At 44.3% G+C, this 14,678-nt stretch overlaps 1 protein-coding gene across 1 annotated transcript in view; it reads right to left on the minus strand.

The window, feature by feature from the left end:
- Nucleotides 1-6,531: 6,531 nt before the first annotated feature.
- Nucleotides 6,532-14,678, minus strand: part of LOC311225692 (uncharacterized protein) — a gene marked incomplete at its 3' end in the record, with an annotated part of 50,986 nt that continues 42,839 nt past the window's right edge. Inside the window, exons 10-11 of the mRNA XM_084311091.1 lie at nucleotides 6,887-7,453; nucleotides 6,532-6,783 (exon numbers count right to left, since the gene is read on the minus strand). Of these exons, the coding sequence (XP_084167217.1) occupies nucleotides 6,532-6,783; nucleotides 6,887-7,453 (819 nt within the window). The remainder of the gene's footprint in view (nucleotides 6,784-6,886; nucleotides 7,454-14,678) is intronic.

Genomic DNA, 14,678 nt, shown 5'->3' on the forward strand with positions numbered 1-14,678 from the left:
AGCTAATCACACAACCCACACGTGTATGTGAGTCAACTCAGACTACCATTGACCTCATCCTGACCTCTGACAAGTCCAAGATCTCCAATAAAGGGGTTATAGCATGCAGGTTAAGTGATCATTATATGATATTCTGTACCCGCAAAAAGCTAAAACAAAAGGCTGGCTGTCACAAAACAGTCACATCTAGAGACCTCAAAACCTACTCTAGCGAGGCCTTTAACCTTGAACTGGAGAGTCTGGACTGGTCAGATGAGCTCAATGTCACACTGGTTGAAGAAACATGGCTTGGTTTCAAAACCAAATTTTCAACGATACTAAACAACATGGCCCCCCTAAGAACCACCAGGGTAAAAAATCGCGCGGAGCCGTGGATGCACACTGAAATACTGACCGCTATGAAAACCAGAGACAAAAAATGCTCTGAGTTTCGTAAAAGTCAGTCAAAGCTTACCATAAGCACGAGCAGTGAACTCCAAGCCCACGTGACTGAACTCAAACTGGAAAGAAACAGACTAAGAAATGACGTAAAGTCCATGATCAAAACAGCAAAAAAGAATTTCATCAATGACAAAACCGAGGAAAACAAAAACAAACCGCGTGAACTTTGGAAATTACTCAATAACCAACTAGGCTGCAGTAAAAAACTTAAAACCAGATTCTCAAACATAAACATAAAGACGGACAACACGCTCATCACAGACAAGCTGGATGTAGCCAATTACTTAAAGTTTCTTCACAAACATAGCCACAACACTGGTAAACAAACTACCCTCCCACTCAGGGCATTATGGGGTAGAACACATAGTAGCATACTACAAGAACCTAGGGGTCCACAAAGACGACTTCAAACTGGAAATGGTAACAACAGATGAGGTACTCAAAGAACTGAGCGCCCTCCAACCTAACAAGGCCACTGGCCATGACAACATCCCCTCCAAATTCCTCAGAGACTCAGCAGCCGCCATCACCCCAGTCATCACACACATAATAAACCTCTCCATAAAACAGGGACACGTCCCCAAGGACTTCAAAATTGCGAGAGTAACACCCCTGCACAAAAAAGGCAGTAAATTAGACCCAGGCAACTACCGCCCTGTTTCTATCCTTACCTCCATCTCGAAAGTCATGGAAAAAATTGTATACGAACAGGTCGAAAAATACCTTGCGGAAAAAAATCTAATCTAAGAATTCCAATCTGGCTTCAGAACATCCCACTCCACTGACACATGCCTTCTCTATTTAAACGACCACATCAAACAAGAGGTGGACGCGGGCAAATACTGCGGCATGGTCATGCTGGACCTACAAAAGGCCTTCGACACTGTCAATCACACCATTCTGATTGACAAGCTAAAAGCAATTGGTTTTGATAGTATATCAGTGAGCTGGATGCAATCCTACCTGGAGGGGAGAGAGCAGATGGTGGAGGTAAACGGTACCCTATCCCCCCCCCCTCACAGTAAGCTGTGGTGTTCCACAAAGAAGCATACTAGGTCCGCTACTGTTCCTAATTTATGCAAATGACATGTCGTCAGCTTGTGACTGCAACTTGTTCCTGTTTGCGGACGACTCAGCCCTGCCCAGACAAGAACAAGTTACAGGTTGAAAAAACCCTCAGCTCAGAACTAGGCAAAATCTGCATATGGCTCGCTGATAACAAACTATCATTACACATGGGCAAAACAGAGTCCATTCTCTTCGGTTCAAATAACAAACTCAGCAAGACCGACGGCTTCTCAGTTACAGTGGGTGACAATATTGAATTGTCACAAGGAAAGAAGATATTACCTACCTGGGTTCCATCCTAGAGGCAAATATTTCCTGTGACAAAATGGCATCCAATGTAATAAAAAAAGTCAACCAACGAACTCGATTCTTGTATCGGATCTCCTCACTGGTAAACAAGAATACCCTGAAGACTCTGGCAGGAGCACTCATTCAAGGGTACTACGACTATGCTTGCACCTCATGGTACCAAAGCACCTCAAAGGCGCTAAAAACAAAATTACAAACATCTCAAAACAAACTGGTCAGACTACTGCTTGACCTTACTCCTAGAACCCACCTCACCCCTGCCCACTTTGACAACCTAGGATGGCTTAGAGTAGACGACAGAGTACAGCAACTTGCAATGGGCCTGGTCTACAAGATACACTACACGACCAAGGTACCCATGTACATGTCAAAATACTTCCCAAAGGTCAGTGAATACCACGATCACAACACCAGAGGGAGCTCCACAAATCATGCTTCAGTCTGTACCTTTTTCAGTCACTGTAAATAATCAAATATTGATAAATGATGATGTATATTGTACTTTTTTTTTGATGACTGAAAAAAATAAACTACTACTACTACTACTACTAATGTGGAACGCCCTACCCAAAGCTGTAAAGGAATGTGAATCACTACCCACTTTTAAATGTCCTAACACAACCCCCTCCAATGTACAGTAAAAATGACCAAGTATGGTCTTGTCAATATTCCAATGTACAGTTTTGCTTGTACAGTTGTACAGTGTCCCCCACCCACCCCTCCTACCCAACCCCCCCCCACCCCCACCTACCCAACCTCCTCCAATGTACAGTTTCTACGTCAAATGTATATACTCTTTTTTCTGGACTCTTTTCGTATCACAAACAGTACTGTATTTGCAAATCTGGTATGTCATAAATGTATAGATGTAGCAGTACTGTCTATCTGTATGTCATATATGTTACGATGAATTGAAAATGGGGGACCCTGATGTAAACAAGACGAAAGTCTTTCTCTGGTCTGCATCCCCTTAACAATTGTATGTATTGAGCTGTACTGTACTGTACCCATTCTGCAATCTGTTAATAACGTTTTCAATCAATCAATCAAGCTTAACCAGTGTAGAATCAGGCGTCGACCAATCAGAGAGCGTCTCCGAGAAATGCGGCTACGGACGAAAATAACGCGCCAAAGATAGACTATCGCAACACTTCCGGTATTTTGAGCTCATGGGAGAGCGGGAGGAGCATAGATATCTATCTATGGGGAGGAGGGCTCTAACGTCAAGGCTCCAATCAACATTCATTATTTTGTACTCCCCCCGCGCTCTCTTTCCCCTTCCCCCCTCTCCTCACGAGCTCCATGTAATGCGGAAGTGCAGTTGTCTATAGCTCGACTGACGTCATCTAATGTTCGACCACGAGGCAAGTCTTCTTCACGTGATCAAAAAGTACCATCACGCAGTTGTATTGCGACTCTTATCATTTTTTAACGTTACGTTCTCAAAATATTCCCCTTCCGGTATAAATATTTAGTATTTCCTTTTTAGAAGTATATCAGTACTTCACCGGCGCGATGCCAGCTTCTCACGTGTTCAAGTAGCCGCTCTGCGTGATCTGAACTCTGCGTGATGAGTTCAGCTTGTGGGCGGGGCTTGTGAAATGATGGAGAGCGACTGCGTGATTTTCCCCCCGTAGCCTATGTGTGCGAAGACGCTCTCTGATTGGCTTAGGCGGAAGAGACCCTTCGGCGCTAAACCAATCAGAGAGGGTCTTCGCTGTACGCGGCTAGCCAATCAGAGAGCGTCTTCGTACAAATAGGCTACGAAAAAAAATCACACAGTGGCTCTCAATCATTTCACAAGCCCCGCCAACAGGCTGAACTCATTGGCTAACGCGAAGGTGTGTCACTCAATTTAAAGTGAGTTTCTAAGACAAGGAGCCGCTAAAATAATGTATATTAAAAAATAAAAATAAAAAAAATAAAGCGAAAACATATTGAATGGCAATTACTTATTAAATAATCTAAGCATAGCCTAACTTTTTACTCAGTGTGTATATAAGAATGGAGAGTAAAAAAACAATGTAGTTTACTTGTCTGAACCTCTCATCGCCTCATGAATATGAATGAGAAGGGCGGCTAGGTGGTGTAGTGGGCAAGGCGCTCTCCACCAATGCCTGAGACGCTGGGTTCAAGCCCAGCTCTCCGCATTGCTATCAGCTTGGCTGGTCGTTCATACCAACACAATTGGAAGTGTTAGGGGTGGGAAAGCTGATGGGTGGGGATCGGACGTTGTGGACAGCGACTCCTACAGGTCTGTTGGTGTGCCTGCACAGCAAAATCAGGAAGGGACGGGGGCGGCGTGTCCCTCCCACGCATACCCCCGCCGCTGAGAGATCACGCTGTGCAGGTGAAAAGATGCGACGGCTGCTTCCTCGAGTACCAGAGGGGACACGTGATGCAAGGCTTCGTCCACATTGCAGCTGGCTTGTGGGAGGCATGGCCTAACAGCGTTCGAGACAGGGGAGGGTAGAATTGGACGATACGAAATTGGGATGGGAGAAAAATAGAAAATGGGAGAAAAAAAGTAGATATTCTGGGGGCTCCTTTCTCTAAAGGACAGGTAAGAAATTAAAATATTAAGGCCTATTAATTATTCCTAAGGATATTCTATTCATGTATTTGTTTGAGGTTAGCATTACAATGGGGGTGAACTCAAGGTGATTAAAAGTCAGACTTTTCTTTTAATTTCACAGAAACGAAGAGGTGTGGATCATTGATTGAAATTGATTGATTGAAAAGTTTATTAACAGATTGTAGAATGGGTACAGTACAGTACAGCTCAATACATACAATTGTTAAGGGGATGCAGACCAGAGAAAGACTTTCGTCTTGTTTCGTCCCCCATTTTCAATTAATAACATATATGACACACACGACATACAGATAGACAGTACTGCTACATCTATACATTTATGACATACCAGATTTGCAAATACAGTACCGTTTGTGATACAAAAAGTGTCCAGAAAAAGAGTGTATATACATTTGACGTAGAAACTGTACATTGGAGGAGGTTGGGTAGGTGGGGTGGGGGTGGGGGGCTGTACATTGGAGGTGGGGGGGGGGGGGGGGGGGTTGGGTAGGGGGGGACACTGTACATTGGAATACTGACAAAGCCATACTTGGTCATTTACCAAGGTCCCTAACATGGTCCCAAAGCCATCAGAGACAATGTTTTCCGTTCATCCGAATGAAAAATGCAAAGATTGATAATGAACTTCAAATCATGAAGCAAAAGATCTGCTCAAACAAAAATTGCAATACTTAAATAAAATTGCAGTCCTTAAGATATTCGTTTAGAACAATGCACAAGAGTTGAGCAATTTCAAGGCCTTGCCTTCAGAAAAACAGATCTTGCCTTCACAAAATCGCAAGAAATATTCTTTACCAATCCAAGCTTTCATACGTTTTACGGTTTTCCTCAATCTATGTTTCATTTTGTTTTAGCATTCACCACAATTAAGGCTGCCAAGACTTTACAGTTGTTTGATGTTTTATACTAAAGTACAACATGCCTTTTACAATATTTACAACCATGTTCAGAGTTGAATGTTTACATTTGATGTAAATAAATGGAAATATTACTAGGAGGTGGTTTGTGTCATCCTCTTGCATACCAGTAAAATATCGTCAAAAAAGTACTTTTCTTTAACCTTTATTTAACCAGGCAGGTCAATTAAGAAAACATTTTCATTTTCAATGACGGCCTGGCGAGAGGACAAAAGGTTCTCTCGAAGGGCAACAGGGAAAGGGGACAAAAATAAAATATTAAGATTGTACTGCTTGAAAATGGAAGGGTGCTCTTTTAGGGGGTCAATTTGATGATGTAGATCAGATTTATGCCAAATGATTAATCCTCCTGATCCTCTACCTCTATTAATGTTGCTGTGTTTCTGAGATGGTACTATTATTTCTCTATAACCGTTGGGGCAGTGGGTGACAGTGTCAGCTTTACACCATGTCTCCTGTAGAATAATGATGTCGACATCTTTAAGGTTTGTTTTGAGTTCCGGGGCTAAACTCTTCAGCCCAAAAGTTGAAGACTTCAGGCCCTGGATGTTCGACATGCAAACTGAAAGGGATTTCATTATACAAGAGAGATGGCACAGGTAAAACAGATAAAACAGTAACTACTGGATTGTCAAGAGAGGTACGAACGTTGAACTAAACGTGCGGTGTTTACTGTATTTTGTAAATGTGTGTTTGGTTATTGAGAACATTGTTAGAGCTGATGCATTTTGAACAATATATAAAATGTTCTTTCAACAGTATAAAGTATCAATACTAATTCAGCCTTCTTTTTTTTTTAAACTTTATTTTTTTAGCGTTTATCGCTTTTCTGGTCAAGCATGACCGACAGATACAGGGTGAAACGGGATATAGAGCAGGGGAAGACATTCTGGTAAATGACGGCGGGTCCGGGAATCGAACTCGGAGTCCACCAGATCCGTGACGCAGCACGGTTTTCCCCGACGCTGAAATAGCGCCGAGATATGCGGTGAGCTACTGGAGCTCCCCTCTAATTCAGCTTTTAACTAGCTTTTCTTTTTAACTAACAAATGTTGTCTTAATTGAGTAATGCGTAAATGCGAGTAGTGTGTGTGTGTGTGTGTGTGTGTGTGTGTGTGTGTGTGTGTGTGTTATGAGACTAGTTCAGCTTAGTGCAGATGTACTGGAGGAGCTGTTTAATCTCACTCACTCCTTCAGTGTTCACTCTTCCTTGGAGGGCCTCTGCGTAGCTGCGTGGGGCCTGGTGTGGTTCTCCATGCTGTGGGCTGGGAAGGGGCCGAGGGCCAGGCTCTTGGTTCTGGTAGAGTCTCTGGTTTGTTGAGGGGTAGTAGCCAGGGCCAGGGCCAGTCTGGTTGTGCTGCTGGAGCTGGTGATGTTCTGGTGAAGCGGGGGGTCTGTGGGGTGTGCTGGGTCTGGATGGATGTCTGGGAGGTATTTGGCTCCTGGTGGGGTCTGGGGCGTAGTGGGGGTCCCTGGGAGGTATTTGGCTCCTGGTGGGGTCTGGGGCGTAGTGGGGGTCCCTGGGAGGTATTTGGCTCCTGGTGGGGTCTGGGGCGTAGTGGGGGTCCCTGGGAGGTATTTGGCTCCTGGTGGGGTCTGGGGCGTAGTGGGGGTCCCTGGGAGGTATTTGGCTCCTGGTGGGGTCTGGGGCGTAGTGGGGGTCCCTGGGAGGTATTTGGCTCCTGGTGGGGTCTGGGGCGTAGTGGGGGTCCCTGGGAGGTATTTGGCTCCTGGTGGGGTCTGGGGCGTAGTGGGGGTCCCTGGGAGGTATTTGATGCCGGGGTATCAAGGTTGAGATGGTGATGTGCGAGTCTGGGAAGGTCTTATCCTTCTCCCGCTCATAACGCACATAACGCTCCCTCTCGCGCTTCATCTCGCGCTCCCTCTCGCACTCCTTTGTCATATCGCGCTCCCTCTCGCGCTCCTTTGTCCTCTTGCGCGCCAGGTCCCGCTCCCGGTCCCTCTCGCGCTCCTTGTGATCCCTCTCCCTCTCTCTCTCCTTCTCCTTCTCCTTCTCCTGGTCACGACGCCCCCACGACCCCCACGTGTTCCCCCGCGTGCTCCTCCACAGCTCCATCTCCTTCTTCTCCTTCTTCTCCTCCTTCTTCTCCTTCTTCGTTTTCTGCAGGGGGCCCAGCGGGAAGAAAGGGGGGGGAAAGGGGGAAGGATCGGTCACTCGCTTGACGAGATCAAACAAGGAAGACAATAAAGAAATCTACAAATGTGCATACAATTAAAAAAATATATATATAACGTTGTTTATGACAAGTGGTCACTGGATCAATCATCCTCTCATAGAGACTTGTTGCTTGTGGGAGGAGGGCAGCCTAAGGTCAAGAGGTCCTCCAGCACTCTGATGCTTCCACAAGAGGAGGAGCACTCTGGGTCATAAAACACGTCTATGGTACCTTTACCTTTTTTCTTTTCATGTCAACGTTCACATGCACAATATATGCTTACCTAGGATTTGACTTGATTCAACAACAAAGCAGTCGGAGCAATGGCAAGCTGAAAACGGTCGAAATTGTAGTTATTTGAAGTTTGGATTTTTTTTCACGACTGAGGTAGGTAAATAAAATTTCTTGAGACTAAAGTACCGAAAAAAGGTACCGTTGGGTACCGGTATCGATTCACAGGTACCGTATCGGTTCAAATGTGAAAGGTACCCATCCCTAATGGTAGATGGGTCCCATCTCAAGCCCCACCCTCTTTTCCTTGATCCTCCAATCACAACTGTTGCTTCCCTCGGGGGGAAGCAACCGCTGTGATTGGATGAGCAAGAGAAAGGGGGGGGGGCTTGATATGGGGCAATATGGTGGCGAACTCTGACGTCATTTTGTAGGCCGCAAAGTTGGCATTACTGCCATTTGGGGTGTAGTTCTAAATCCCGGCGGAAAAATGGGATTCACAGAATTTACGCTACATACAAGGTCGCTGAACTACAAGTTAGCAAACATCAGTTAATATCAACTTTGAGAAATCTGAAGCTTTAGTTGGGACTACTTTGTTGGGACTTATCGGTTGAATTGAGGCAAATTCCACAAAGTTGAAGTTAGCTGACGTTAGTGAATTTCTAGAAAGAAACACTGTAGATCAGGGGTAGGCAATTTGGCCGAGGGCCAAATTTCTTCCAAGCCATTGTATGGAAACAAAAACAATGACTAATTTTATATGTTGATAGTGAAAACATTTTAACTCTGTGACAGACCACCTTATAACTAAGACATACATTTGTGGCAGAGGCAGATAATGGACAAAATAAACGAGCTGCATAGGTGGCCTAATAAACTGTAACCGACATACACATTTGCACTGAACATTATACCTTTGTCTGTTTGCCATTTTATTATAAAACCAGAGACAAGCGCCTCTCTCTTATCGGCCTATCTTACATTACGCACAACCAATGTGTCTATCTGACGGCCCTTTCTGTGGAGCGCACTGGACTATTGAGAAACAATAGGAATTTTTAGGGATGCACCGAAATTTCTGCTACCGAAAGTTTTCGGCCGAAAATGGCAAAAAATGGCCTTTCGGCTTTCGGCAGAAAGAGTTTTTTCACCGAAAATATAATACCGAAACAGAAACAACCTGTAACCTAACGCGTGTTGTTGTGATGATGTCGCGCTGTCGGGAGTCGCGCTGTTTCTATGTAAACTTTGCGCGCAACGCGTCCAATAAATGCGTCTTTAACATCCTTATTTAATCACTGAGTGATCTAATATGCATATTATTCAGAGCGAGGGGGGGGGGGGGGGGGTAGTGTTTCTCACATTGACGGCGTCTGTCGTTGATAATATAATCTTTCTCAAGCATACACGTCGCGCGTCTACTGTGCCGAGTCAAAAGAGCACATTCAACTGGGGACTAGAAAGGTGCGCTCAGTAGAGCACAGATGTCCGCCGTGGCAGCCAGAGAAAAGATGGAATTAATGTGCTGTAGTATGCATTCAGAAGTGCTGAATAAATGTTTTATGGAACCATAATAGTGATTATTTATTATTTAAGTAAAGTTTTGCCATAATCATATATTTTTCCATAATCATAATGTTCCACAACATTGGTACAAAAAAATTCTATTCTATGAATCATTTTCGGCCTTTCAGCATTCGGTTTTCGGGCCAATTGTTTTCTATTTTCGGTATCGGTTTCGGCCAAGAATTTCCCATTCGGTGCATCCCTAGGAATTTTCCATTGGTTCTCCCAGTCCATGTGACCATTTCTAGCATTTCCATTGGCTATAGTGACAGACATAGATATATGATAAATGGATAGATACAGCGGATTAGATGCAGTCCAGAGAAAACAACCAATCTAGATATTTCAAGATTCTATGCTTTACATCCGCGTATTCTCTGAGAGATGCACTACATTTTTAGATGACAATCGATTCCGATACAATAAAGCAAGTCTTTATCACAAACAAATCCAAAGATATTTAATGTTTTACAAAACATGTCTAGTGTTGCGCCCGGCTTTAGAGGGTTAAAAGCCTAATAGTATTTTTTATTTAGTTAATAAATGTCTTGTTGTAATTCCTTATATACCTAATGTAGCGCATCTTCTTGAAGCAGATTCAGCTTTTTTTGCTCCGATTTGACTTCAGTTTAATTGCATTGTTACTGTTCACATGTGTGGTGCCGTCAGTCATATATAAGTAAAGATAAAGTTTGAATGACTTACTGAACTGATGTTTTAATCTCACACCACACATGTGGTGAGGCTTGTTTGTTATTTCAGCACCAGGCGCTGTCCACCGACTTTATTCATGTAGAGCAAGCACTATATTGCACCTCGCTGCCTACCTGTTATTCAACATGGAATAAGCAGGTGGTGGTAGTTTCTCTATTTGGACATTATAGCTGACATATAGCCTAGCCTAGTTGGTCCGATATATATATATATATATATTTCTTTTTATATTCTGAAGGGCCAGATATTATTGCTGGCGGGCCAATTTCGACCCGCGGGCCGCCTATTGCCGACCCCTGCTGTAGATCCTCTGTTCAGCACAGACTTTACATAACATAAGTTTAGCAAATCTCAGGTATTTTCCACAGGAATTGAAGACTCCAGGCCGAATGACAGCAACGCAGAGGCATAGAAAATGACAACATGATTGTCTATATTCAGGCCTCATGGACTCATTGTCAACAGGCTTAAATCAAAAGGTCATTCTTGAAATATGAGTAATCATTCTGTCCAAGTTCTGAATGTGTATAAAGGGGCTAGTGTTCAGTTCTACCAATTTAACATAGCACCAACGATTTTCCCCAAACTCCCATATATATTTGCAAATGTAAAACATTTGGTTTAACGTGGCTTGTTAAAACCACAGCACCACGGAATAACTCAATAAAATGTGCTCAATACCACTGATTGCAAGCTGATAAAAAAAAATAGCAAACTTAAATATACATGAAATGATCGTACAAAACAAATTGGCTTTCAACCGTTGAGTCGGTGGCTTTAGACCGTTCCAACTATACACTCGAGTCGACACCTCCACCGACTCCCTGGCTCGGCCTCACCTAGGGCTGCCAAGTGACTCAAAGCCAGCACCAAGGCTTTGGCGTGGCATAAGGCTCTGCTAAGTGAATTACACAGTCAGGTCCCATGTGTTTTATACATAGCCATCTGAGACGCAGCAAGGAACGGTCGGCCTCTCCTCCTGTTGCTGGGAGGCGGCACAGTGAGCCCCGTGGCGACAGACCCTGGAAACCACTTCATTAAAGAAATATAAACATTTAGGTGGCTTTATTATTGAAAAAGTTATAAGTGTCCCACCAGGTGCCTCTAATATTCAAAGTCCAGCTAAAAAAAGAACAAAAAAAGAAAAAGAAATACAAAATATACAGGAGTCGACTGTCCGCCTTCACGATAGTCGGCGGGGTCAAAGGTCAAGGCTGCCTCGACAGAGGTGGATCCTTTTCAAGCTAGTGATGTGTAACTTACAGGTGACAAACTACGGTTTCAGCGCCTCTCTGCCTCTATAATCCTACAGGCTATGTCTGGGAGCAAAAGCAGGTTAGATGTAAAGAAAAAAAAATAAAGGAGAAAATGTCTTATGAGCAATAACGTACGGTTATGTATATAACCATAGTTATACGAGTATAGTGACGCTCAGCGTCATAGTGCAAATACTCCACCTCAGTACTTGCGCACTGAATAAAAACTCACAATGTACCTTTACATACCAACATCTGTCTGACCACACCCCCATCCGCTACCTACATAAGCAGGGGTGTGGCCATGCCCTCATCTCCTTCCCAATCTTTCACCACAAGGCAAGATCAAGGGGTGCTCAGGGGAGTCCTGACGCTGAGCGTCACTATACTCGTATAACTATGGTTATATACATAACCGTACGTTATATTATCGTATAGCTCTGCTCAGCGTCATAGTGCAACACAGGAGCTGAGCAGAGCTGAGCTCGACAAATGTACCCCGCTGAGGCCCCCCACAACCATCAGAACCGGGGAGGACCCGAGCCCCCCCGACCCTCCCTATTGGAGGAGGGAAGGGAAACGGATCCGACTGCGCGAAGAGGAGCTTGAGCAACTCAACGCACAGGGTGAGCCCACGACTACACAAACGCACAACCCGCATGCCACTAGGGAACGAACGGAAAAGGAACAAACCCCCGTTACCACCCCTAAAATCACGAGCAAAGCCCAACCCCGTGGCAAGGCCGTAGCAGTAGGGATGGGAATTGATAGGATTTTATCGATACGATTCCATTATCGATTCTGCTTATCGATTCGATTCTTTATCGATTCCCTTATTGATACCTGATCAATTTATGATTTAAATAAATAAATTGGAAATGCAACAGAACTACATTTACATTTAGTCATTTAGCTGACGCTTTTATCCAAAGCGACTTACAAGTTCTGTACAACAAGCCATCAGGATGGGCACAACTCTATCAGCTGAGCAACAATGTTCATCAAAGTGTTGAGTGCTACAGTGTAGGTTAGTTTATTAGGACAAGTGCATGACAGTACGGTTAGTTAGGGTTACATTTTTTTTTATTCAGATAATGGTTGAAGAAGTGCGTCTTTAGTCGACGGCGAAAGATTGGACGTGATTCGGCTGTCCTAACTGGGGTGGGTAGTTCATTCCACCATTGTGGGGCAAGGACTGAGAATAGGCGACTTCTCTTTGATGACCCTCCCGGAGCTTGGATAGGAGTAGGTCTGAGGCGGCCAGAAGATGCAGAGCGTAGGGGTCTAAGCTGGTTAGAATAACAACATGCAACTTGACATTTCTGATTGTCATTTATTGTTGAGCCCCCATGTCAGAAAAATACAAAAACTGTAAAAAATAAAACATTAACTATAGCCTACACTTAAATAAAATAATGTATTTGAGATTCTCTTAAAATGTATTTATTTTTTTATTCTTAAACTAATTTAATCTATTGAATAACAGGTCGTTATTCCTCTGACTTCTGTCACACACACACACACACACACACACACACACACACACACACACACACACACACACACACACACACACACACACACACACACACACACACACACACACACACACACACACACACACACACACACACACACACACACACACACACACGTTGCTACACGGACACATTTGTATGTTGCACCACAGTACTTCCTGGCTTACAGAGACTAGTAAACAAACACTCCGTCTCTTATTATATGTGAACTAAAGAGTACAAGGTTTACACAACAGCCCCCACCTGCTGTTTTATTGTATTTGTACAGTACTATCCGCTGTCAGCTGTTTATCTCTCTTTGTGAGCTTGATTAAATAGCGTTAGCTCACGTTAGCTAGCGTTAGCTCCGCGGCTATTTTTAGCTCACCCTGAACTAAATCAATGACTAGGTTCTAAAGCATTCAAGTAGTTTTCACTGCACATAGAAGTAGCCAAACTGCGGGAGCATTTCGGGAGCATATTACCAAAACCCAGGCAATTTCGAGCCCTTAAGGAATCAAATAGAGTCTGCCATGGCTACATGCTAACGCTAACATTATTGCGCAACTGTAGGAAAACCCTGGCAGCGATAAGGGAATCGAAAGTCACGGGAGCCACACGGTTCCAGGCATCGGCCAATTAGGAACCGGTTCCCAACGGTTTTCGATTCCCATCCCTACGTAGCGCGAAGGAGGACCCAGACGGGACAGGACCCCCCCGGAAAAATGGGGGCCTGGAGAGGCCAATGACGCCACAGCATCGAGACCTCACCAGGCGGTCACTAGTGACACCGCCCCCCACATCGCCAGCGTATTCGGACAGGGCCCATCCAAGAGCAGGCCCTTCCCCCCCAATAGCACGCCGCCTGACTAACTGACCCTGGTATACTCAGGCAGTCACCCATCCAAGCACAACCCAGGCCTGAACCTATACCGCCTCCGAAATCGAACGAGGTCGGGCGTGTTCAGGGTGGCATGGCTGTAAACTCGAAGCACTCAAGAGGCTACACCTACAGCGGGAGCAGGCAGCGCACCGGGGAGACGACCTCCAGAAGAGGTCGATCCCTCAATCCAGGCAACAGGCACTCGACCTGAGCCTGGAGCACTGCAGACTAGACAGGCGCCAAAGGGGTCAGCTGAAACAGCACCCCGGCGGAAGGGGCGTATGCTGGCATTGTTGTGCACCATGTCCAGGAATTAAAGCAAAAAAAATCTCCTGACTAAACTTTTTTTCAGGCCAAGTCATATTCTTATTTTAACCTCCACTGTATTTCTTTTTAATAGCGTTGGCGTTTTAAGGGAGCCTACTTGTTTCGGTTTCGTCGATAATCCAATGTACAGTTACCCCCCCCCTCCCAACCACCTCCAATGTACAGTCCCCCCCCCCCCCCCCTCCTCCAATGTACAGTTTCTTCGTCAAATGTATATACTCTCTTTTTTAGACTCTTATTGTATCACAAACAATACTGTATTTGTAAATCTGGTATGTCATAAATGTATAGATGTAGCAGTATTATCTATCTGTATGTCAAGTATGTCATATATGTTATGATGAATTGAAAATGGGGGACCCTGATGTAAACAAGAGGAAAGTCTCTCTGGTCTGCAACTGCAACCCCTTAACAATTGTGTGTATTGAGATGTACTGTATTGTACCGATTCTGCAATATGTTATAACAAACAATCAATATTTAACAGATTGCAGAATGGGTACAATACAGTACGGCTCAATACACACAATTGTTAAGGGGATGCAGACCAGAGAAAGACGTTTGTCTTGTTTACATCAGGGTCCCCCATTTTCAATTCATAGTGACATTTATGACATACACAACATTTATGGCATAGGGACATACATGACATACTACAGAACAGGTATATAGT

Source organism: Notolepis coatsorum (assembly GCF_963971535.1).
Source record: "Notolepis coatsorum genome assembly, chromosome: 3".
Classification (NCBI taxonomy): Eukaryota; Metazoa; Chordata; class Actinopteri; order Aulopiformes; family Paralepididae; genus Notolepis; species Notolepis coatsorum.